General features: G+C 49.3%; 1 protein-coding gene across 1 annotated transcript in view; it reads right to left on the minus strand.

Annotated features, from left to right (window-relative positions):
* The window catches only part of SNTG2 (syntrophin gamma 2), a gene marked incomplete at its 5' end in the record, with an annotated part of 196,702 nt that overhangs the window by 88,483 nt on the left and 82,095 nt on the right, over positions 1-26,124 (minus strand). Inside the window, 4 exons of the mRNA XM_024756919.1 lie at positions 5,214-5,305; positions 10,569-10,656; positions 18,347-18,388; positions 18,501-18,544. Of these exons, the coding sequence (XP_024612687.1) occupies positions 5,214-5,305; positions 10,569-10,656; positions 18,347-18,388; positions 18,501-18,544 (266 nt within the window). The remainder of the gene's footprint in view (positions 1-5,213; positions 5,306-10,568; positions 10,657-18,346; positions 18,389-18,500; positions 18,545-26,124) is intronic.

Raw genomic sequence — 26,124 nt, forward strand, 5'->3', positions numbered from 1 at the left:
GTATTTCTTCATGATTCAGTCTTTTTAGATTTTATATTCTAAGAATTTATCCATTTCTTCTAAGTTGTCTAATTTGTTGGCATAGTATTGTTCAGAGAAGTCTCTTATGATTTTCTGTATTTGTGTATCAGTTGTAATGTCTCTTCTTTCATTTCTACTTTTATTTATTTGAGTGCTGCCTTTTTTTCTTGCTAGTTCTAGCTAAAGCTTTGCCTATTTTGTCTTTTCCAAAAAAACACCAGCTCTTAGTTTCACTGATATTTTCCATTGTCTGTTTAGTCTCTATTGCACTTATTTCCATTCTGACCTTTGTTACTTACTTTCTTCTATTAACTTTGGGATTAGTTTGTTCTTCTTTTTCTAGTTATTTGATTTATAGTTTTAGGTTATTTATAAGAGCTCTTTCTTATTTCTTAACATATGCATTTATCACTATGAACATCCCTCTTAGAATTGCTTTGGCTGCTTCCCATAAATTTTGGTATGCTGTATTTCCATTTTCATTTGTCTCAAGATATTGAGACTTCTACTTTGATCCACTGGTTTTTCAGTAGCATGCTGTTTAATCTTCACATATTTGTGGATTTTTCGGTTTTCTTCTTGTAATTGATTTCTAGTTTCATACCATTGTGGTCAGAAAAGATGCTTGACAGGACTTGAATCATTTTAAAGACTGAAGTAAATCCGTGGCTCTTAACTATAGTAAATTCAGTCTATGTATATTGATTTTATTACTGCTATGTCTGTACTTATATCTACCTCCTTAAGTTTGGCTCTTTCATTATCTTATTTTTCTATTCTTTTTTTCTTAATGCATTTTAGTTAAGGATTTTTTTGTTATTGATTTGCTTTTTATCATTGGATGTTTTATTTTTACTGGTGTTTTATTAATTCGTGAAGTGTCTTAACAACAGTAGGACTTTAGAATGCTTTACATCCAGTCCACTGACTCTGAACCACATACATTGTTTTCAGTATTCTGTACTTGCTCTCTTATCTTAACCTAAGATATTAGACATTAACTTAAGTGATGTTATTACTTTCTGCAGAGAACATTTGTTTAGATTCACATACATAGTCCCCTCCTTTAATCTCCAACTCCCTTCTGGGATCATTTTTATTTTCCTGACATGTGGCCTTTAGAAATTCTGTTAGTGATATACTCTTTCAGATTCTCTTCCTATGAACAAGTCTTTATTTTTATCTTGTTTTGGAAGGATGGTTTTGTGAGGAACACAAAGGTGGACTAATAGTTATTTTTCTTGTCTCCATGATTTTGAAAATATTATTGGGCTGTTATCTAGCTTCCATTGGCACTATTGAGAAATGTGTTGTTAATAAAACTGTCATTGTTCAAAGTGATCTATGCTTTCGCTAGTTGATTTTAAGATTGACTTTTGGCAACAAGGTCAGACAGAAGAGTATGACCCCATCCACATGAAAGTCAAATACAGGTAAAATTAATCTATAGTAATTGAGGTCAAAATAATAGTAATTTTTTGAGGGAGAGGGTAGTTTGAAATTATGGTGATGTGCTATATTTTGACCAGGGTGCTATAACATTTACTGAGCTGTTTCTTCAGAGTTGTATACTTCCCTGCATGTGCCTTATACTTTAATTAAACAGTTAAATATCACTCACTCATTCATTATCTCTGCCTGGGAGACCATCCCTCCTTCCATTTAGAAGACTCAATTCAATGTTTAACTTATGTGCTTATTTGTTTAATATTTTAAAATACATTCGTTTATTTTTCTTATTATATCTGCTTTTCTTTTGCAACTACTATTTATAAGTTTTGTGTCTGTTTCCTTATAATTTCTGTAAAATCTTGTTTCTGTTTTGTGTTTTGATATATTGTTTCTGTACACTTTTGAGCATTCAATTCTCTGTAATGACCCTAATCTTTTGAGTTAATCTTTTGAAATTCTTAACTCAAAAAATCAGGCATTTATTTACTGTCATAAATTCTTTGTTTTTTAATTGCAGCTCCTTATTTATTTTTGGTAAAGTTTTCCAACAAAGGGAAACTAGTCAGACACAATTTAGCCTTGCATCTGCCACAGGTAAAGCAGAGACATTGGCATCTGAAGTCCCTCAAAGGACCGGGTCAGCACCCAAGTTCCAAGCACACCAGGTGAAAGCACCAGCTATCTCTCAGGAAAAAGGAAAACATTTTTGGACAACCAGGTAATCAAGGAATAACCCCTCTATGTTCCCTCTGTGAAGGAAAACATGAACACTAACCCACTAACAAGGGAGCCAGAACGGGACGTGCAGGAGTGTGGAAACGGGTGGAGGGAGAGAAGAACCTGACAATATACACGTTCAGTTGAGATGAGTGACACTGACGGGAATGAGACTTTTTGTTTTTATAAATATTCAGTAAGTTTTCTGACACGAAAATAGTGCAGTATGAGTGATGAACTTAGAATCTTAAGGTGTGTGAGCTGTTCCTGGGTCTGGAGGAGAACGTGGGGCCTGGGGGTGAAGCCGTGAGCAGACTCCTTCTCATGGAGGGTAGGGAAGATGGAGAAGATGTAGCATCTGGGGAGGGAGCAGTTAATAATTTAGTTTCAAATGAGAACCCAGGGAAGTTGTCAAATACACAAGGTAGCACTGGGAGTGGCTCTGGGAATCACAGACAGAGTGAAAACGCATTCTATCGGCTCCCCCCACTCCACAAGCAGGGGTTACAAATGTATTGGGGGTCAGGGGCACACAGTCATGAAGGGGAAACACAGCCTCCAGGGCTCCTGTGATTGTAAAGCTGCTCTGAACTTGGCAAACTCTGCCTCTTGCTCCATCACGTTTGGTCCTGGGAGAAGGAAAGTGATGTGAGCATGTCTGAAAGTGCAGTCAACGAAAACTGCCTAAACCCTCTGTGTCTGAGGAAGGTTCCAACTCATTTCCTTTGATAAAACAAACTGCAGAGCGGAGCCCGTTTTCTTCACCAATCCAGAGATACGGTAGATCCTAGTCTTCCAAAGACTAAAGCTTTGTGGTCACTCCTTGTACTCAACGTGGATTACATACAGTCCACAAGAAAAAGGTAAGTGAGAGAGAATGGAAAAAATACAAAGACTTAGGACGTTGTGAGACAGCGTAGGCTACACTGACAAAATTTATTATAAATACAGAGTAACTAAGCAGTGTGGTTCTGGTATTGATACTGCAATCAGAATACAGCCAAGGTCTCAGCAATAAACCCAAGACCAGGAAACACGCGCTGTGATCGCACTGACCGAGGACACGGGTTACAGCAGCCGGTTACCCAGGAAAATGAATCTGGGTCCCAGCCTTTCACATGTTTTACAAAAGTAAGCCTCATATGCTTTGGAGACCTAAAGTGAAAAACAAAGCTTAAAAATATTTGGGAAAAGAGACACAAGGAAACATCTTTATGAGCTTAGGATAAGAAAGGATGTCTTGAACCAGATCCTAAAACCACAACCTCTACCAGAAAGAAATGGACACACTTGGCTACACAGAGATTAACTTCCATTTATCAAAAGGTAGCATAAATATAACGAAACACACGCTGTAAATTGTGAGCAGAGATTTGAGACCCAAATTCAACAAAATATTAATCCCAAGTGTGTATGGAGATTCCCAAGGGATCAGGAAGGAAAAGACAAACAGCTTTTCCAGTTAAAGGGGTGAAAGTGGACGCACGTCACGGAAGGGGAGAAAGCAAAGTAACTGCAAGCAGGAGAGGCAAGCAGACCTCCTCAGCCACCCCGGGAGCAGCCACCGAATACCCCTGTGCTTGGGAAAATGGACCCAGAGCATGGAGCCCTGGGAAGCCATGGCCACCTGCAATGCCTCCTGCTGCTGGGACGGTGACCTGGGACAGCCGCCTGGGAAAATAAGTTGTTGCTGTTTTGAAAATCAGACACTGGCATCATTTGTGCCCAGAAATCCTAGCTCTGGGTCTGTAGCCAAGGGATATTTATAAGCATGTTCACGGCAGCATGGTTTCAGTTGACAGCAGACTAGAGTAAACCAAGAAACAAAAGCCAAGTGTCTAGTGATGACTGATAATCAGTAAATAAACTGCAGTATATTCACACAATTAAATATAATACAGAAAAAAACAAACAAGCAAAGAAGAGCCAGGGACCTACGTAACATCTGCGGATCTCAAAAACATAATAGCAGGTAAAAATGTAAATCCCAGAAGGCTATGACAGAATAACATTTTATAAGCCTCAAAATGAAATGGTATATTTTAGGGATCTATACATATGGATAACCTTTTTTTTTTTTTTTTTTTTTTATCAAGCCAGTGACAAACTCGAGATTCAGGATGCTGTTTATTTGGGGAAGGCCAGAAAATGGGATATGGGAGTGACACACAGGCGGCCGTATAAGCTGGGGACAATGTTCCTAGTACTGATTTGAGTCTTGCGTTCAGGGACATTTGTTTTATTTTTCTGTTTCATAACTCACGTAGACCCTAAACGCAATTTTTAAATATCAAGAACTATATTAAAGGGTTAAAAATGGAAAAGAATGGTATTTTAAGAACGGACTGTGCAAACATGAATCACTTCCTCTGGCTCCGCCTGCCGGTCAGGTAGGTGGTGGTCGGAAGGTGCGAGCGGATATGATTTCCAAGGAAACATTTTTTCAAGCTGCTTACAGGAGTCTAATCCATATCCACTAACGGCTCAGTGGTTGATGAGACCACACCCTGGACGCTGGCTCTTCTCAGGGCCCACCCAGCCCTCCCTGGGGGAGGGGCAGCCGTCCAAACCCAGGTCACCTGCAGCCCTCTCTTTCTGCTCAACCCTGGTTTTCTTGGGAAGGTGAAGATTTGGAGGATGACGGAAACTCACTGCAAATACACAGCATCACGCTTCCTAGGTGATTCCATTAATCTGGGAATGAATCCCTTTCCTGTGAGTCTGGAGGAAGCTTCCTGAGGACAAACCCCGGCAGTTCCCACCGTCAGGTTCTGAGGAAAATTGGAGCCATGACTCCACATTCTACCTCAAAATTACGTACTCAGGCCTGTTCACGAGATATTGTGAATTAGGAGCTGAAAGTACCCTACGGTGAGAGACCAGGCGTCCACGTGGGAATTACGCGCACGTAAGCACATCCTACACCCATGTTTGAACCTCCCTCTGAAATGGGCAGCGAGGGCTTTTCTAAATCTGCCAGGGGAGCTTCTGGTTAAATCAAAGGTGTGCACGAGCGAGCTTACTGTGTTGCTGGAGTTTCCGTTCAGATGCAAACCGCTGTCAAAGAGGGGTGAGGAGGTCCCGCTGCCGGGCTCGCTAGACGGTCCTGGGGACCCTGCAAATCAAACAGAGACTCACTGCAGATGGAGCCACCAGAGGAGTTGCAGCGCGTTACCTGCAGGTCCACCTACGGGGGTCACCTAGGGAGGTCCCCAGACAAGCCCCCGGGGGAAGCAGCTGCTGGTACGGGCTGTGCAGCCAGCGCTGGCCCCTCGCCGCCCACCCACCATGTGGATGCCCCCGTCTGCACCCCACAAAACGCCTGGCAGAAGGAGGGCAGGACCGGCTTCTCGCCGGGGCTACACCAGGTCCAGGTGCTGAGAGACAGCGGCCTCTCCGAGCCGGTCCCCTGGCCCCAGGGGCTCCATGAACCTGCCCTCCCCACCACTAGGATAAGGATGCTAACTTCCCACACTTACTCTTGACTTTCCGATGTTAATTTTTGCATTATTTATTTGTTTGACATTTTCTGATTATCTTTGCACCGCAAGTTGCTTTAGTGAAAAATAGAAGGACCAATCAGGTAAGTTTGAGGAAAGTGATATTTATGAGAAGAGGAAGCAGCTCTGGACTGGGGAGGGAGCAGGGAGCCGCCGTTGGGCCTGGAACATGGGTCCCGGATGAACAAAGGGTCCAAGTCGAGCGTCTGTTTCGGGCAAGTCAGGGCCCTTCCCGAGCACAGTCCTCTTTTCAGAAAGTACAGGGATGGAAAGGGATCTCCGTCCTGTCGCTCCAGCACCAGGCGGGTCCTGTTCCCACGCTTCTGCCACCGCTCAGCCCCCGCCCCGCCCTCCACTGCGGCCCTGGACGCGCCAGGTGAGGTGGGGCGGCACCAGCTGCCCCCAGGCCTCGCCCGAAAGACCAGCGCTCCAGGTGGACAGCAGGAGGGGCAGCGGGCCCTCAGCGCACATCGGCCCTGACCACGTGCCCAGGACCCCTCGTGGGAACCCAGACGGGCACCAGCGCCGCAGGCAGAAGGAGGTCCGCGCCCCTTCCCCGAGTAGGGAGCCCTCCTCCTGACCACGACGCACCAGCAAGACCGACTCGGCGGCCCCGGGCCCCAGGTGCCGCCATGGGCGGGTTCACCCGCTGCCCTCCTGACTCAGTCGGCAATTTCAGGGAGAAGCCAGTGACCCCGCACCTCCCGTTATCAAAATGGGCGACGGGAAGGACTCCGATGGGCTGTGCAGGGTCAGGGGTGCCCCGGCCGCAGCGGGTGCCAGCCTGATACACGGGTCCTTCATTTTCTTTTAGCTTGAAAATTTTCAAAGCCAGCGTTAGGCTTCAAAAGCCAACTACTCGGGGGATAAATCACATTAAGCAGAGGCTCCAAACTGGCAGGTGAAGCTCAGTCTGACCTGCAAATCGGTTTTGTCTGATCAAAGCCAAGGCACTGCATTAAAAATCCAGACTTCCCTTTCTTGGAAAATGACAAAAAGCTTTACTGTGGTAAAGTTCCCAAATGACAGTAAATGGCCGGAGCTGAAGGGTTTCACAGCAGGCGCCCCCAGCCCTCCTCGTCCTGTCCTGCCCAATCTTCTCCGTCAGGTCCGAGGGTCTGCAGCACGCATGTCACCAGCATCCGTGTCGCTGAGGACAGAACTGAAAGCCTCGCGACGTTGTTATATTTACTACTTCGACACACAAGCTTCAGGTGTGCTTGTTACTTATTATTATCACCAGTTCACAGATGAGGAAAATTAGTGGGGTATCGTGCAAGTTACTTCAGTGATGTCAGTTTTCTCCTTGAAAAGCCGTGAACGCGTTTATGGGCTCACCTTCAAAGCAGCCGGCACAGTTCAGGTCAAGCAGATGCTCCATCAACCCAATTTCCCTTTAAACACCACACAGGACAGCCAGAGCTTTAAACCTCTCAACAAAATCAGATAAACTCATGGGTCTTCATACTGATGCTTCCAGGCCACCTCCAGTGTCGGCGAACAGCTTCAAGAGGGAGGCTGTGCTCCTTTACGTCCTCACGACCCCACCCGAATGTTTTCTGGCCAGAATATGAGCGTGGGCAGCTTTTCCGTCCACTCGCTCTGGGGTGCTGCGACACACGTGGCACCCTGACTGTGCAAACTCCCTGCTGTGAGAAGCGGAAGCACCTGGGAAATACAGTAAAGGAGACCCTTACTGACCTCTGAGTAAAATCCAGGGCCTGTTACAGGTCACCTGGGTGTTTGAGGAGGGGAAAGAAACACTGAGGCGGGCCCGGCAGCAGGACAAGTCGTAACAAGTAGGCAATGCTTCCCGCTTCCACACTCCTAAGGGAAGAAGCACGTGAAGCTGACGTGGAATCCGATGGATGCACTTCTGTGCACCCACCCCCACCCCGGTGTCCAGAGCGTCTGTGAGGCCCGACACGTCTGTAAAACACTCCACACCGCATCCCTGCAGGCGGAGAAATGGACTGAACAGCTCCAAGAAGGCTTGAGAACATGACAACAACTTAACTCTGCTTGAACGGTAGTTCTCACTGCATCTGACCACCCAGCTTCCTTCCCGTTTTCCTAACCCTCCAAACATTCTGAGACCAGCTCCCCACGCACAGAACTGCTTCTGGACCCAGAGTCTGTTCTGCCAGCACCTCTACCTACTTCTTACTACATCTTCTACTGCAGCTCCTTCCTGATGGCACATGTGTTATTTCCATAACTAGCTCATCAGTAACTTGGGAGCGAAATCAAAATATTTCTAATTTCCTTCATTCTCCAGATGCTCTCACTGGAGGGACTAACTCTTCCAAATCAACCCCGAGGGGAGGCTGAGTGAGCGAGTGAGTGAGTGGATTGTGACCTGACAGTCATTCATGCGCTCTAGGTTTCTATCAACTTACTGCTGGTGAATGAGCATCTTTTCATCTATATCCCAAAAGAGAAATCTGAACATTGTAATATTTGTTTCTGCTTATCACTACTTAAACCCGTTATTTTTAAAAAATCAGTGTCAATAATTATTAATAATAAAAATAGTGTCAAAAAACAAATACTGGGGGCTTCCCTGGTGGCGCAGTGGTTGAGAGTCCACCTGCCGATGCAGGGGACACGGGTTCGTGCCCCAGTCCGGGAAGATCCCACATGCCGCGGAGCGGCTGGGCCCGTGAGCCATGGCCGCTGGGCCTGCGCGTCCAGAGCCTGTGCTCCGCAACGGGAGAGGCCACAACAGTGAGAGGCCCACGTACCGCAAAAAAAAAAAAACAAAGACAAACCACCAACTACTGGAAAAGAATACAACACAAATAGTTTCAATGAGTATTTACAAAAACACCTAACCTAAAAAAATGAGCTGTGATCTATAGCAGCTACACTGACCTCGTGCAGGGTTGGTGGGGTGTGAGATGGAGGCATGGAGGCAGTGTGGCAGGTCCTCAACAATCCGACCCAGACTTGCCGTATGACACAGCACCTCCACTCGCAGGGGTGTGGCCGGAAGAACTGAAAACACGTTCATGTAGACCTGTACGTGAACGCTTACACCGGCATTGGCACAACGGTCCCCAGGTGGAAACAAGCCACCTGCCCGTCGGCTGATGAAGAGAGAACCAAAACATGGTCTCTCCAAATAATGGAAATTATTCAGTTAAAAAAAGGAATGAAACACCTGCACGCGGGGTACCATGTGGATGAATCTGGAAAACATGGTGAGTGAAGAAAGCTGACAAGAAAGGCCACACACTGCGCGACCCGTTACGTGAAGCGATCAGAACAGGCAAAGCCACAGGGACAGAAAGTGGATTCGTGGTTTCCAGGGGCTGGGGGAGGGGATGATTGGTACAAAGTGCCTTTCTGGGGTGATGGAAATATTCTGGAATGGGACAGTGGTGATGGCTGCACGGCACAGTGAAAAATTAAAAACTGCCAAAGCACGCACCTTAAAATGGTGAATTTTATGTTATGTGAATTCTATTTCATAAAAAGTTTGAGTCTGAATTTATGCAAAATAATCAAAGTCGGCACTGACTGTCTCCAGAGGAGACCCCTCCCGCCTCCTGTGCCCTCCCTGACACACCGTCAGGGGAGGTGCCCGCAGGAGAGATGTCCAGGCAGAGCCGTGCATACGCCCCCCATGGCTACACGATGCTGTAAACTCACACGCGCCACACACCTGGGCCCCAGGCGAACGCTTGGGATTGGCTGTCCGTGGGCCTTTTACCCTCTTCTCGAAGAATAAACTCTTGTGCTGTGTATAGCATTTATTTCTCTTTGAACATGTGGCCTGATTTCTCACGTTGGTCTTTTTAGAAGGCAGGACGTGTGATGAATCCTACTGATGTATTTTCATACCTATGGGGGGGATCGTCAGTTTTTCTTAGATCAGTGAGCAGCATGGTCTCCAGGTTGAGGTCTGATGGGGACAAAAATCGAGCTGCTGAAACCGATTTGCTCGGTTACTCAGGAAGATGGATGGGAGCAGGGCCAGAAGTTCAATGGCCCTTTTTGTGGCCGTGGATTCGAACGTGAGATCGGGTCTCAGCAGCTGCAGTGGCCCCAGCGAGCTGGGCCAGGCCCAGGGGAGGCAGCAGAGGCTCCGACAACTGGGAAACGATGGAAAAGAGAGAGAAGATTCCGGCCATAAGGTCAGCCCAAGAGAGAGAAGCTGTTCCTTCATGTGAGAGAAAAAGCCGGAGAAAGAAGAGAGGGGCTGCCGCGGGGGGAGGGGGCCCCGCTTCCCCATGAACCGGACAGTGTTCTCAGCCTCCAGCAGAGCTGCAGCCCCTGGGCCCAACCTCAGCCCAGAGCCCCTCTGGTTCCCAGGTCAGCACCCAACAGAGGCCCTGCCGCTAAGTCAAGGAAGGACGGTAACTTCATAAATTCTGTAAAGCCATCCTCCCGAACAGAATCAGTCATAACACCTGTTTTGATCCACTTCCTGGCTGGATCACATCAGGTATAATAGAGAATTACAAGCTCTGCAGGAAAACACGGGCGACGGTGACACATCACGGTGCAGATTTACTGTTCTTTCCTCTTTTACATTAAGTATTTCTCATGTCAACACAGACATCTTAAATACAAACTTTGTTCCTATATGTGTGCATGTGTGTGTGTAGGTAATACAGTCACAGTGAGGCGACCTGAGGAAGGCAACTTAGTTAATTCATTGACGAAGCGCCGTCTGGGGACGCCCTATTTTAAAAGTCTGTGGACGGATTAAAGGGTAGGACGTCTTAGGAACATGCAATGCTGAGGCACTCTCTGTGTCTTTCCTCTCTCGGAATATGAGCTCAGGAAACGATCTACACTCCTGCCAGTGCCGTATCGTCTGCATAAATAATGTGCTGCGTGGCACCCTTGAACTTCTCCCCTCCCCCTTACCTAATGGGAGCTTCAGAAATGATGGCGCTTCCCTGAGATACTCGACAGTGACGGTCACTTCATCGCCAGCATTTCTCAAAAGATGCACCTGTCAATGTGACAAAAGACAGCTACTTTACCATCACAAAGTGACCAGAACAGAAATAGAAATAAATCCCTACACGTCTCGCCTGTCTCCCGAGAATTCAGTGTTCACGATTACCTTTGAAACTCTGGAAGTCCTGCGAGCTTTACCTGCCGTAACAAAAGGATGGCTGCATGTCCCCAGGTACAGGACTCTGGAGCCTCAGCTACACACATGTTCACACGTCAGCAGAGGTTTGAGGCCAGGCTCCCTGCACACTCTACCCACGCCATCCCGGAAACTCAAGTCATGTGAGAAATCCGCGTGGCACACAAACTGACAAACTTCAGGCGCTGGCAACCCACGCCAGCGGGTTGACTGTGACACTGCAAACCGCAAATATGAGCTTCGGAGTTTAAACGACATTTTAATTTTGGAGAAACCAGCGGGCAGCACTTCGCCCTTCTCGGCCGCAGCGTCACCATCCCCACGGTTCAGGCCCTTCCCCTGTAACCCAAACAGCTCATTCTTTTAGCTCTAGGGTCAGCTTTTAACGCTCAACGTTTGCCTCGTTTAAGCAAACGTGATTCAGACACATTAGCCAAAGCCCGGAGTAAGAAGCTGTACGTGTTCGCGCCCCCAGCGTCCCATCGGGAACGCGTGCGATGCTTCCACGCGGCCCCGGCCCTCCTCTGAACACGCCCCTGCTGACGACCTGCTTCTGCCTGGAGACCCACAGAAAGGCCTTTCCCGTCACCCCGGGGACGTCCTCCGTGTCCCCGAGCCTGAGCTCCTCCCCTTTGCCTCGGCCCGGGCCAGCCAACGTGAAGTGGCGCCCCCGGCTCATCGCGCATCCGTCTGTCTTCCTCTCCCCGAGGCCCTGCGTCCACAGCCTCCTGCGCCACGGGCGCCGGCGTGTCTCTTCCACGTATCAAATCTCGTGACCCTGAGGCCTTTCCTCCATTTCACGCCTCACCAGGCGGGTGCCCCGGGAGCCCTGAGGCGAGCCTACCCTGGCGCGCCTTCCCGAAGCCCCCTCGTCTCCTGCTGGGTGGGTGCAGGTGCAGACACGGGATGAAACGCCCCAGGGTCTGCCTTCCCTAAGTCAGGGCTGCCGCCCACGGCAGCGAGAAGGGGAGGGCTCAAAGCCTCCCACCGAACCCAGCAACGCGGCCATGAGACGGACGCTCTGCTCGGACGACTCAACAGCTGGGGCCCAGCTGGGCCCACCCTCCGGCCGGCCCGAGGCCCCGGAGACAATGACCATCGCCTCAGCTCCTCCAGGCCGTCAAGGGCAACGGGGCCCAGGCACCTCCTCCTCCGAGGGCAACCCAGGGCGAGTCTCACAAAACCGTGGTGTCATTGCGCCCTCTCCTCCTGCATCGAAGGGACCCCGAGCTGCAGCGCCGTCCTCTCCAGATGTGTCTGCTGCAAGGGTGTGGCTCACATCTGAGTAGGGGACGGCCGCCGCCGCCGAAGAACCTGCCTCGTCCTGGGGGCTCATGGAGCTTTAAATTTAAGACCAGGGTGTCACGTGGACAGCACGAGCCTGAGATGTGCGCCCCTGTCTGTGGTCAAGTTCTCCCGCTGCTTCTGTTATGTGGGTCTGCCCACGTATGCGCACGCACATGCACACACCCACCCCTACCTCAATAAGTGAGCATATATTTAACAATTTTACAAGTCTTCCTGGAGATAAAATGGAGTTTAAAGCATTAAAATCTATCTAATCAAGGCTAATTAGCCCCCAGAAGACTCGCTCACATATTTACACAGCTCAGTCCTTCAGCGTTGTTCCCCAGGCCCTTGAAGAAACACCACTTTGGACAAGTTAGTTTTATCCGGGAACAACAGTAAGGAGTGAGGCAGGCGCACCTTTGATGAAAGAGTGGGCTTAACTTCAACGTATTATTGCTTTTCAAATCCCAAGTGTCTACCCTGCCTTGATGCTTCCAGACTTTGAGATGCTAGGACAAGGCAAAGGTTTTACTTCATCGCCAGTTTCTTTTTTTTCAATCTAGTTCAAAGTATGTATGTGTTGTCTGAGAAAATATTTTGACCACTGACCATTAATGCCTCCGAATTCAACGAATGATCTCAAAGCTATGTCTGTCCCTCAGACCACAACCTTCGGACTGACGGGTGTCAGGAGGGAGCCTGACTCCACGCTCGGCTCTGGATGGCGGCGCCCCTGCTCTGCCTCAGAGCCACACGGACTTGCTTTTGCATCTATTTAAGACCAGCAATTCCGGCACCTTCCCGCCTGCGTCCCTGTCACCAGGCACGTCTTCTCTGCTCTGACAAAGTAGGTGCAGGTTCCGATTTCCCACCTCTGACTCACCTGCTGGGCCGCCAAGTTTTACCGGTGAGTCAGACATATTTCTTTTTTAGGAAGGATTCAACTCTCGTATGAATCTTTCCCCAAGCTTTTAAAATGCCACTCGAGCCATTTAAACTGCTGGGTGTCTCAGGTAAACTACTTGAGCTGCCACAACAAAAAGCCACAGGCTGGGGCTTGGACGACAGACACTGTCTGCCACAGTTCTGAGGCAGAGCCCGCGGTCAGGGTGCCGGCCAGGTCAGGGCTCTGGTGAGGGCCTTCATCCTAGCTGCAGACGGCCACCTTCTCGCTGTGTCCTCACAGGGCACAGAGTGAGCTCTGGCGGCTCCACCCCCTCACACGGACGCTAATCCTACTGGACGGGGCCCCACCCTCATGACCTCATCTCCCCGGATTCTCCTCCGAAAGGCTCCTCTTCCTGACGTCATCACCCAGGGGTTACTGCTCCAACCTGTGAATCTGGGGCACAGACACTTGGTCCAGGACAGGGGCTGGCAGCCTTGCGGCCTCACAGCAGTTTCTCCAGGGAGTCTCTGAAGTTGTCTCACCCGGGACGCCTTCCAGCGAGTGAAGAAATCATCCCATATGGTTATGTCTGAGGAGCCAGCGCAGCTTTAAAATGTTGTAACTGAAATATGATGACTGGATATTTTAGAACAGGAAGTAACAAACAGATACACGATGAAAGCATGGGTGTCTTTCACATGCCAGAGCCCTGGATGGACACCTCAGACACACGGCTACTGGTGTATCTTGCGTGTCCTTCCGGAAATCGTCTACGCATTTGCAAGAATGCCTTCTCTCTTGAGGGCGTTTTGGTGACATCTAGCAGAATTCACAATTTGTGTGCCTTTTGGCCCCGTGCCCACACGTGTAGGTACGTGACCATGTGGGGACAAAGAGGCACATGCAGGAAAGCGCACTACACCACGTGTGCTGTCTGTCCTCTTCTTTGGCCCTGTTTTCACGTCAGTGGAACCATGTCCACTAGACAAATCACTCTCTTTGCCTAAAATTGAATCTGCAGTTCACCCCACGTCAGCACATAGACCTGTCCTGCTCCTTCACATACAAATACATAGGCTCACACACACACACACAAACACATAGGCTTACACACACACACACTCACACACACACACACACACACACACACACACTTGCACCTGCCGGCCTGCCAGCCCCTTGGCCGTCGCCTGCGGGGTTGGGTCCCCCCTCCGACCCTCCCTCACTAACACCGCCACTGTCGACGTCTGCCAATATCCCCCCATCCTCTATAAAATGACGTGCAGAACCGGTGACAGCACTGTGAGAGCAAAGCTTCCAGACGCCGGGTCTGCGCTGATGCCTGGACACCCAACACCTGCCCTGGTCCACCAGTCAGAACAGGAGGCTGATGTCTGCCAGGTGATCGGTGCCCTTCGTCTTGGACCCACCTCACATGGGTCCCTAACACACCCTGTGGTTCTCTTTCCCTTCCCTGAATAGAGGGTTAAACAGACATATTCCCTAACTGGTAGAATCTCCAGGCTACTTTCCTGACTCAGGCCTAGCAGGCAAGAAGGGTCAAGTGGGAGCCCCCAGAACTGCTTCTCTGGGGTCAAACAGGAAACCACAGCCGTGCTGCACAGAAGACCTGGAAGATGCGGCCTCCTCCACCCTCCCAGCCGACTTAGGTACTTAGCCCCGCAGAAAGCACGTGAATTGTCAGTAACAGCCGTCCTTTACTGTAAGTATAAACACACAGAACTACAACGACAACCGTGGCTCCAGATGCGTTCTCCTTCCCAGAACAAATAGAGCACGCTCCTGGTACCTGGGCTACAACTACAGACACAGCCAACACTTCCCTCCCCTGGCGGTTCTGGCTGTCAGCAAACGCCAGCAGAGGCAGCGGCAACAGTGGACCCTGACTCTCCTGCATCCGTTCCAGGCCGGTCGTCCGTCTTTCTGTCGCCCCGCCCCCAGCATCTCACTAGCCCTCGCGGCCCCCCGCTGGTCAGCCGCGTCGTGACGCTGTGTGTATTCAACCTGCGGGGGCATGAGGCAACACCCTAGAGAGTCTGTGAAGACGCGGGAGTGTCTCAGCGGGAAGTGGCCCCAGAGACAGACAGGCGGCTGGGACTGGCACCTGTGACGTGAGAACGAGTTGCCGCACGAGCGCCCCTGCCGCCAAGACGGCAAGGCCCGCTGGTGGTTGGCTTGGATCCCGATGGGGGCGTGGCCCACAGCTGGACACGCTGCCCTTCCCACGCGCCTCACGGTCGTCGTGCTACCGACGCGGTGACGGCTCTGCACTATATCCACGCTGCCCCGGGCAGGCGCCCTGCCACCCGGGCCCGCCGCCCAAAGACCTCAGGTGCCGGAAGTGTCCGTGGCAGATGGGATTCTAGGCGGTGTCTGGAGGAGGCTAGCGGGATAATCACACACGTAGCTTTGTGCTTGCTCTCCTCGTGGAAAAGCTCCTACCTGGTTACTGGGCTCAGGTGGGGTCTGGATGCTCGACCGTGGTCAACGCTACAACACAGAGTCCCGTCCGTCAGAGTTTGAGTGTCCTCTGTCTCCCAAGGCCATAGGGGCTGGACACGTGCCTCTCTGCTACCAAGGGCAGCCGTTTATACAAGGCCGGCCTGGCCCGGGCCCCAGGGGAGGAAGTGGGCACGTGAACAGGAGCCAGACTCCCCTGCCCCCGGTGCTCCCGCACCAACGAAGCCCCACAAGGCACACCGGAGACGTTACTGGGAGTTTAGATCCCCATTCCAATGGCTCTGAACCCTGCTAATTTCGAGGCCCGGGAATTAGGGAGCAGTGATGCTGAACCAAAGCTACATCCGCTGAAACCTCGGCGGGTGTCAGGTGATTCTCATGCACATGGGGGTTGAGAATCGTGTCTCTGAACAATTTTCCAACTCATGCATGAGAAAATACTGTTGGTCAGTTATCTCTCTAGTTTTCTATCCATCCACCCAACCACCCATGTTCTATCAGCTACCTGTCTGTCTATCTGTCTACCTATCTACCTACCTATGATCCATCCATCTTCCCTCTACCTAACCTACTTATTCCAGCCTGTTTCTTTCCATAGCACTTATGTTCCTTCCAACAAGATGGAACGCTGCCTTAACCTCCTGTGTTCGGGACAGTTTCTCATATGAGCAGAGACTGAGAGAAGGTGACCATCGCCCAAGGAGGGCAGACGTGAGGAGGTGGGGGGGCCGGGAGTAAGCCGGCTGCCGCGGGGAAGAGGAAGTCCAGACAGCCCAGGGCCCGAGAGCGGAGGCTCATCCTTGAGGGCAGAGGCCTTGCTGATGCCTGACGGATGCTTCGGTACCCGGGGGAAGGAGGGTCCACACGTACTTGCCAAACGACCTGGAGAAACAGGCGACCGGCCTCAGCTCCCTCAGGACACCTTCTGTCAAACGCAGCTGCGAGCTGCTGAGTGACGGCCCACGAGATGCCGTGAGCTGGGGGTCTGGGGGTTGACGGCCTGGCTGCTGCTTGGAACAGTGATCTGGAAGGTTCCATTTCTACCATTTATTAAACACAAGTGAAGACTTTATTTCTAAGGGTTCTCGAGTTCAAAATCACCCGAACTCAGAATCTGTCCTGAGATCTTAGTGATAACCGAGCTGCTGTGCATGGATAAAATGTGTATAAAAAGGACTCATTTCCACTTGAAAAGGGGGCCTCAGAAAACAAGTCTGTGGAGTTTCATCAGTTAGGGCAGTTCTTAATCAATGGTTTTCATGGGACTTAAAACCCTGGCCTGCCATTCTGGACTAGAAGTTAATTTAACATTTGAGATATTTTAAAAAAATTCTGAGCATGTTGCATAAAAATGAAGTTCTGTAATGTTTCTCGTTCTGAGACCCTTCAGGACGGAGCGCTGACCCCGCTCTGACTCTCACTGGACATCGGTCTGGGTTCTGCTGTGGGGACTCTGCTGCCAGGTCTCCTGCCATACGTGTGGGCCTGGGGGTCCCGCAGGGGGACCAGCTGCGCCCGGCGCCACCTCCCGCCAGGCATCCCTAACCTCTGCACACAGGTGAGACTGAGTGATTTTCCAAACACCATTTTTCCTTCCTCTCTGAATAGTGAGATGTCTCAGAATTTGCCCGATAAAATTACGGAAAGTTTACTCTCTGCCACATCGGCTACGATGTTATATGTTGATGTGGATGAGGACACACGGTGTCTTAAAAAGAGGGAAAGAAACACACTTTTGTCGCCGAAAAGCAGTACAGCTTTTCCAAAGCAGGAGCCCATGTACAGGATGACGCTCATTTTTGCGGATCTTCCGTGTGGAGCAGAACTGACTTTTCTTCTTTTAGGATTAAGTGAACCTAGAATCTACTCTGAAAAATGAGTTTCACCATGTGCACCTGTAATTTATGAGGTCTAATATTTTTACGAAGTTCGTAAGTCTGAAGAGCTGAGATTGTATGTCATTAGCAGTGTTCCAATCATGGCTTTTGTGTCACAGAAGACTGTAGACTTGTAATTTGATAATTTGGTCCAAAAAGTATATTTGTATCAGTCAAGTATTGGAATAGCTCCATTTATAAGCTTTACACATCATTTACTTAATTTAAAAGTCTTTCTTTTCAGACGAACGCTTTTTACTTTCCCTGGGCTGGGATAAAGTTACCTAGGTGGACACTGTCTCTTTTTGAATTACTACGTATTTTCTCACCTTAAGAAAGCAAACTTTTGCAGAGATTGAAAAATAACCCAAATGTTAAGTTTAGGAAGTAAATAGATGAGAGCACATCATCCATTTGAACCTAAACCTAAAACTGCAAGTCCCTTGAGACCAAGAAACACCTGCGAATCTTTCCTCCGTGCCTGGAGCAAGTTAAAGGGATTCTTCACCTGGTTAACGACCTACTAATATGCTGTGTTGGAGCCTGATCTTACCTTGGGCAAGGTTCATGTCTGGAAAGGGGTGCTGGGGCGGAGCCTGTGACCCCCATGTCCACAGGCCAGCATCCCAGACACACACCAGAGGCGAGCGTCCTGAGACGTCCTCCAAGGCGACGAGCACACAAAGCCAGAGGGAGCCGGTGTGCAGACCCTCACAGGCTCCACTCCGGTCACCCGGGCGGGGTCCCCACTCCCTGAATTTCAATCCTCCCATCTTTAAAATAGCAGCCACCAAATCTACCTTTTATAGCATTGGAGAGGGCCCATGACGTGTGGATTGTGAAGGGACGTGGCACAGAGGCCCCTTTGAAACACGACTTGCTAAACTTTCTAAGCTTTTCTGAAGCTCTGTCTCTATGAATACACTCCGTGAAATGGACTTTCAGAGAAAAAAATAATAAGAGGCTATCTAATAAAAAGAACAAAAAACATAAAATATCATACACTTACCACTTCTTCGTGGGTTGCATTTTCTACATTAATGCCATTAACCTGAAAAGATGACAAATTAAGAATTTTGAGGATAATAATTGATGAGTCTCAATTCAAAACTAACAAGAACTAACATGCAACAGAGCCAAGGACTGAAGTTTAAAATACTGACCTGGAGGAGGGCGTCCCCTACGAATAACATCCCTGTCTGGTGGGCTGCAGGGTCGCAAAAGGGGCAACAGTGTTAAGAGAGATTCAGAGACATCGTGCTCCTCCTGGCAGTGGTTTAGGGTCAGAGTTTGCAGCAACTGGCATTGTGTGTGCGCGCACACGTGTGCATTGGAAGTGTGGGTGTGAGCACACGTGTGCATGTGTGAGCACGTGTGCGTGCACGCGTGCATGCGTGTGGGTATGTGTGCGTGTGTGTGGATGTCTGTGCATGCAGGAGTCTCTGTGGGTGAACACGTGCATATGTGTGTGTACACGCATGCATGACGTGTGAGAATGTGAGCACGTGTGCGTGTGTGTGTGTGTGCTCACATGCACGTGTGTACACAGTGTGGGGAAACGCCAACAGCACAGCCCCAGCGCCCCCCTCGCCCGGCTGGTGAAGCTAAACATTCAGCTAATTTCAAGCACGTTAAGAGAGTTACTTTGTAAACGCAGAGCCTTGTTCAATGAGAAGCACAAATGTCACTGCCTCCTAATGAAGGATTTCATTACATGTGTGGAAAGTCTGATCCCCATTTTTCATTAAGTCGACACAGACAATAAAATAGGAATCCCAGAAGCCACTCAGCATTTTCCCCTTTCTCGGGAACACATTTACATAGACTGCTTTAATTAAAGAAAATGTGCCCGGAATATTAAAGGAAAAAGGAAAGAAGACCTTTGTATTGTAAAGTTTGAGTAAATCTCTACGGCATTATTCCACCTCACTTTTCTATTTTCATAGAGGCAGAGAGATAACTCCTTTCAATAATAAGACTGAACGAATTCGCACCAAACGTAAAGCATTTTGCAGTGTAAACCCTGACAGCTGTTTCTTCTCTTTTGTTACGCCAAGTGCCCACTTCAGCTCTGCTCCCCTCGACGAGTCTGCCAGCCACACACCAGACAGAGGCAGGGCCCCGGCCCCTGAGCCGCAATGAGGCCCCTGTGCTTTAGAGACCTTGGTTGATTTCAGTAACTGACCATTTGGCCCCTCGTTTTTCCTCTTCCTGTGCTTTAAATTCCCACCTTTATGTTTAAATTCACCAATAAAGAGTGATCCCGGGAAACCCCAGACCCCGGCCTCGACCCCAGTGAAAGCAGGACCCCGGGCCTCGCGCTCTCTGCTGGCAGCCTCCATCTTGCCGTGTGACCCAGGGGTGCTGTGTGATTTCCAGGTCCTGTCAGCAACGAACCTTTATTTTTTCAGTCCCCTCATGGCTACTGCTGAAGGCATCGTACGACCACAATAAGAGCCACAAGGGCTGGTCCCGCCACAGCACGGGTTAGAGACAGGCTGAGACCTGCAGAAAACACATTTTCACAGGTTTTTTTGCCTTCCTCTAGATTTGTTTTAATTTATAAGTCTTTGGTCAAATATTGGAAATAATAAGTAATTAACACTGGAATTCTTTAAATTCCAGGTAAATATTTAATGTCAATTGTTAATATTAGTTCTAGTCATTAACTAGTATTAAATTTTATTGAAAATAAAGTACAGTCTTTATATTAATGAATTTAATGGTATGGTTTTAGGTAATAAAGTTATCATTTACACTGAGCCTTTGCCCAGAAAACCTCTGTCACCCACTAGATGAGATCTACACTCCCTCTAGCTCCACAGGGGGGCCCTTTCAGAATCTCCCCCATCTCTGCCTGTATCTCTGTCTCTGTCTGTCTCTCGGACTCTGCCTCTCTCTGCCTCTGTCTCTCTCTACCTCTGTCTCTGTCTCTGCCTGTCTGTCTGTCTCTTTCTGTCTCTGTCTCTCTCTGCCTCTGTCTCTGTCTTCTCTGTCTCTCTGCCTGTCACTCTTCTCTCTGTCTCTGCCTCTCTCTCTGTCTCTGCCTCTCTACGTCTCTGTGCCTCCGTCTCTCACTGTGTCTATCTCTGTATCTCTGTCTTTCCCTGCCTATCTCTCTGTCTTTGTCTCTCTTTGCCTGTCTCTGTCTCTCTCTCTCTCTCTGCGTCTGTCTCTCTCTGCGTCTGTCTCTCTCTGTCTCTGCCTCTCTATCTGTCTCTCACTGATTCTATCTCTATCTCTGTCTCTCCCTATCTGTCTCTGTCCCTCTCTCTGTCTCTGCCTCTCTATGTCTCTGTCTCTCACTGCCTCTATCTCTGTCTCTATCTCTGTCTCTCCCTGCCTGTCTCTCTGTCTCTGTCTATGTCTCTCGTCTGTCTCTCTGTCTCTGTCGTTAAAGCAAAGCTAATTAAAAAGACTTCCCAGTTAAATCTTTGAAATGTTTTTCTCTTTGTAGGACACTTTTAGTCCTAAAGAGACAAATTAAAAAGTGGTAAAATGGATGATAAAATAAAACCATGGAAATTTGATTTTAATTAAAAATTTTAATTAATGTTCCTAAATAAACTCTTTGGTGAGATTAAGCTAGGTTTGGAGATTTCAGCTGTAAAATGGCTCTAGTTTATTTCTGTGGTAATCTTACCATTACATCAGGACGTAAAATGGAAATATAGCGTAATGTATTTGAACCACATAAATATTCAAACATGCAAACTAGCTACGAGATATTTTCTATTTCTGTTATACTTGCCTTTTCAAGTCAAATTAATCGCTATTACTACAGTGTTATGTGAGACTGTGTAAATTTAATCATTGTTTGCAATACAAGTGTGTTATAACAGAAACTGTTCTTTTTGCAAATTAATTAGTCTTTGTAAAATTCAGACGCTTGTTAAATATTCATTCACATAAACTTCTGGGTAGTATTAGAAAATGAGAACACTTCTTAAAAAGTCTTACGTGCACTGAACATCTGGATTAATAATGACTAAAACCCTCTTCGTCATCCTTTACAAACACCGAGTCCTTTACGCCCCAGAACCGGCCACGTGTGGACATCGTCACCACGGAGCGGTCGATGGGAAGAGGGACGGGGCTGACCCCACCCTGGGGAGACCTCCGAGGGGCCAGCCGCTTACTCTGCCTCAGAAGCAGACTCAGGGGCGCAGGATTCACTTCCACATTCTGCCCTGGCTCACTCCCTCTCCAACCTCCCGTTGCCCCCCTGCACAGGGAGATTATCCTATTACCTCACTGCCAGTGGGGATTAAAGGTTGGTCCATGAAGTGTGAACAAGGTTTCTCTTCCCATCTTCCAAGGGGCCCCGGGAGGTTATGTGTTACTGATAATGGGGGGAGTTAAATTCCTTAAGTAACTCAAGAGATTTCAGCCATTTCAAAGTATCTTGTAAATTAAAATTAAAAAGCACTTCCATCTTCCAGGATGGCCCTCAACTGTGGAAGCTGACACAGTGGACGGTATTAGGAGGAGTCAAGGAGCAACGACAAAGTGGGTCCAGGACAGAAAGGACTTGTACGGAGAGCCTCTCACACACCTTCCGTAGCCATAGCAACTGGATTCTTCGCTGCCAACCTGCCTCCCTCTGATCCTAACATCAAGTGATCCTTCAACAGTAAGAACACACTGGCAGCCCGGCAGACAGATTCTCTGCTACATTTCGCTCTCAGCGATCAGCTACCGAAGGTGACGGCTCTTCCCACGTGGAATTTCAGTTAAACCTGCAACATTGAACATGCATCCTTCCAAGATCCTGATCTATCTAGTATGTCTTGTCCAGGTTCCAACATTCCTCATTCGGCTACAAAGTCAATTTTTATTGTCTGTTCCAAGTTCTACTTATTTGGAGAGCTTTAAAAGCATATTTTCATTGATTCATTAACAATGAAGGAGAAGGAATGCTGAAACATTCTTCACTCAAGGAGCTGCACTTCCACCTGGATCCAGGGTGTGGGAAGGGTCTCCTTTCACCCTATATCCAGCTCCTGAGGCAAAAGGAGCAGATTCTGGTTTGTTCTAGGAAGCAGGGTCAGGAAAGCCTGACCTAAAAATTCCAAATCCGGCACCACAATCTCTTCCCGAGGTGAGAGGACTTTCTCTCTACGTCTCCATAAATTCAGTCGGATCCAGGCTACACCGTCTAAAATAGGACTCTGTTAAATATTAAGAGTCTAGAAAGAAGTTAGCAACTATTGGCGAGACACACTGGCCCGAATATTTGTGTCAGATCTTAACGTTTCCAAAGCTGTGTCCTTTGCAGCACAAAAATGAGATGGGGCAACAGCAGGCCCTGCTGCTGGGGTCAGGGGCTGCACAGTTAACACGGACAGAGGCAAAGGCCCGCTGTCTGAACCCCCGACACCAGTGGGACAGGCAGTGAGACGATCGCATTCTCTGAAAAGGTCGCCCGGGCTCTGCAACCTCTGCTTCCCTAAGCCTGGACCACGTAGTTGGACTATGCAGTGGGGAGGGGTGCCACGTGGCCTCAGAATTAACACAGATGAGGGGCTGACGTGTAGACGGAGGGGAGGGAACCAGAGGGATGCAAAGATCAAGGGGAAGATAAAGGTTTCCACTGAATTCAGCAAAATGAAATTAATGAAACGCCATAGATGTGAAAAGAAGTTAATCACAAATCTTGTATAACGGCGGCATTTCACGGCTGTAAGACACCGAATACAGGTGAATATTCTAGAGAAAAATAAAAAGTGGGCGTCTCAGGGGACCTCACACCCCAGGAAGCTCCGACCTCCCCCTGAAGTTGGCTCAGTAAGTGTGAGGAGTCCCGTTTCGACGGATCTCGAAGCCGTGGCTTCAAAAGGCGGAGGTCCCCTGCACTCAGGTTCCCCCCGCCGGCCCTGGGACGGTCGGGGTGAGCGTGCAGCTCCTCGGCATGGGCTTGGTCCTCTCGCCCTGGGGTGATACCTGTGTTTGGATGATAGTAACGGTCATTCTGTGCAAATGTGCAGCGTCTTCACAAGGGACACAGCCGCCCCATTTCCATCCACACTCAGCTGTCACAGAAACGACCTCTGTGACCCCACCATCCAGCTGCAGGTAATGGCGACTGCTCCACATAAAAAAGGCTAAAGGATCCTAATTCTTTTTACCGTCCTAATGGGACAAACTTCCCCCCTCCCTACGTTTTAGTTCAATTTTCTGGATATATTCTAACTGTCCCATCTGTCTCCTGGATACAAGCACCAAACCTGTCACAGGGTGCAGGCCTGCCCGTCCAAATCCTTACTGAAACGTTATGATGATAACTGAATTAAACCTCGGCTGTGAACGGATTTTACTAGTACATAATGTGATGACACGGTATGGAGGAAGAACTGGATTCTGAGACAGAAAAATCTGATTTATAACTAAGCCTCCCTTCCCTGGCAGAGTGAGACTGGGCGAACCACCGTTTCTCTGTTCCCTGACCTACGAGTGTGAACAGCCAGCCACATCTGCCTTGTCCAGTCATGAAGACCCGACGAAAACACAAAGAATTTGAAAAAGAACAGATGCATGTATATGTATAACTGAATCACTTTGTTGTACCCCTGAAACTAACACAACATGGTCAATCAACTAGACTCCAATATAAAATAAAAGTTAAAAAAAGAAAAAGAAAACAAAAGTCCTTTCCATGTCACACAAGCATTATTCCAATGTAAGGTATTGCTGTTAAGATGACAGTTTCTAACTCTAAGCCTCTTTGTCATCCATGTTTCTCTTCATTGTTTGCTACATACAGTTTGTTTTGGGTTCCTAAGTTTTTGCAGTATTAGAAATAATATATTTAAATTTCATTCAGTTGTAGAAAAACTCCTCATTCTTGCTTATTTTTATAAAGTACAAAGTGGTAATTACTAACAGCGAGCCACTGTGACCAACGATTAAAAGGAGGACTGGAGAACAGCCCAACACTGCTTTTGCTTTCCAGAAACATGAAATGTTATTAAGAAGATGTGTGTCTAACTCAAGATACCTCACACCTATGTGTGTGCATGTGTGCGCGTGCCCATCGTGTATTTATCACAGAGCACGTGTGCAGCCTTGCGGGCGAGGTCGGGTGTGCGGGAAGCAGAGCTCTCTGTGGGCGTGAAGGCGGGGCACAGGAGGGGCACCGGGGTGCCAGGCCTCACACGGGGGCAGGGCTCACGTCTGGGTTTGCAGAATCACCAGTGACACGGAGAAGGGCTCAGATGTCCAGCCTGAGCACTTAACACGTAAGCAGCAGAGGGTCAGGGGAGACTTCTGGGCAAGGGGACGGAAGCGTCACACAGAAGCGTTAAGTTCAAAGAATGTGGACAGAGGCCGTAAGTCTGCGTTCTCAGTATGGGCACCACACACACAAAACCTAGGCAGTGACCTTTCTAGACTGGCATTAAATCCTATGGCCCCTGGTGGTTCTAGGGTTTTAACAGCATTCCTGGTGACTGGCCCTGATGGGTACCTGGGCAGGACGCCCTGGTGGGCAAGGACGTCTGTCCCTGGAGCAGCTGGGCCTGGGCAGGGGCGCTCAGCACCTCACAGGAGCGGGACTGCAGTTGTGCAGGGTGCACCCGAGAACTGACAGGCCCAGCAGCTGAGCCGGACCTCACACAGAACCCAGGACTGCCAGCAACGAGTCCTGTGCCCCTTGGAATCCTCCAGAAACAGCAGGACCCCAGACCACCAGCAGGGCCTGGACGGGCAGAGCCTCTGGTCAGAGCCCAGCCGGGGGCCGAGCTCTCACAGGGATAAGACGAGACCATCACCTGCTTCTCCAGCAGAGTCTCCGGGTGGACGGTCACAAGGCCATCTGAGAGCCTCTGTGAGGCCCGAGGACCCAGGAACGACGTCCGGCTCCCCAGCCAAGATGGGGAGCTTCCCTGCCCTCAGCGAGAAGGACCCCATGACCTGACCCAAACGTGACCCTGCAATGAGGGGCATGAAGCCACAACTGGGCAAAGGACCTCACTGGGCTTTTCCTTCCAGACTCCAAGGCCAGTTCTCTGCTGGTGCCCTAACTCGCCCTGGACGCTGGAACGTATTCTCCTAGCAGCAGCCCGACTGATTTTTTAACGAAAGACCTACCTTATGACCCTGCTTTGGGAAGTCCTCAAACGAGCCCTCTACCTCCTTAAGAAAATCCAAGTCCTGCCCCAGGACCGCGAGGCCACCCCCCCTCAGCCGCCCCTGCCCCGCTGGCTTTCCTGTTTCTGAGCGAGCACGCCCCTCCCTGCACCGAGCTGTCACCCTTCCTCCCCCCCGGGGCCAGGATGCCGCGGCGGGGCCTGCTCACCCCTTACTCTGGGTGATTCAAATATTTGCTTAAATGTCGCCCACAGAGAGATTCCTACCGACCGCCCTATAAAAACAGCGATGCTCTATCCATCACTGTGCACACCCCAACACTGATTAATTTTCCTCACAGCAGCTGGCACTGTCTGAACGCGTACTATGACCTGTTCATTTACCGCCTGTTTTCTCCCACGGGACACGGGTGGGCGGAAGCGGGCAGCGCTCGCCCTGAATGCCCAGAGCAGAGTTCAATCTCCGCATGGTGGCTGCTGAAGGCGGCCAGGTCTGTCTGTGGATGAATGACTGAATAAACGGGTTACACTCTGCTCTGCTCTAACAGTCCGCGGCTGCCCGATTCCTAGACGCAGTGCCAGGTGGACGGCAGGTCGCCGACCTCGCTGGTCCCCACGGTGAGCGCTGGAGGGAAACTCTCCCCCTCTGGACTGTTCTCCTGGGACGACTGGGCACCTGCCCTCCTCGGGGGGGGGGGGG

The sequence above is a fragment of the Neophocaena asiaeorientalis genome, unplaced genomic scaffold (assembly GCF_003031525.2).
Source record: "Neophocaena asiaeorientalis asiaeorientalis breed wild unplaced genomic scaffold, Neophocaena_asiaeorientalis_V1.1 scaffold703, whole genome shotgun sequence".
In the NCBI taxonomy this organism is placed as follows: domain Eukaryota; kingdom Metazoa; phylum Chordata; class Mammalia; order Artiodactyla; family Phocoenidae; genus Neophocaena; species Neophocaena asiaeorientalis.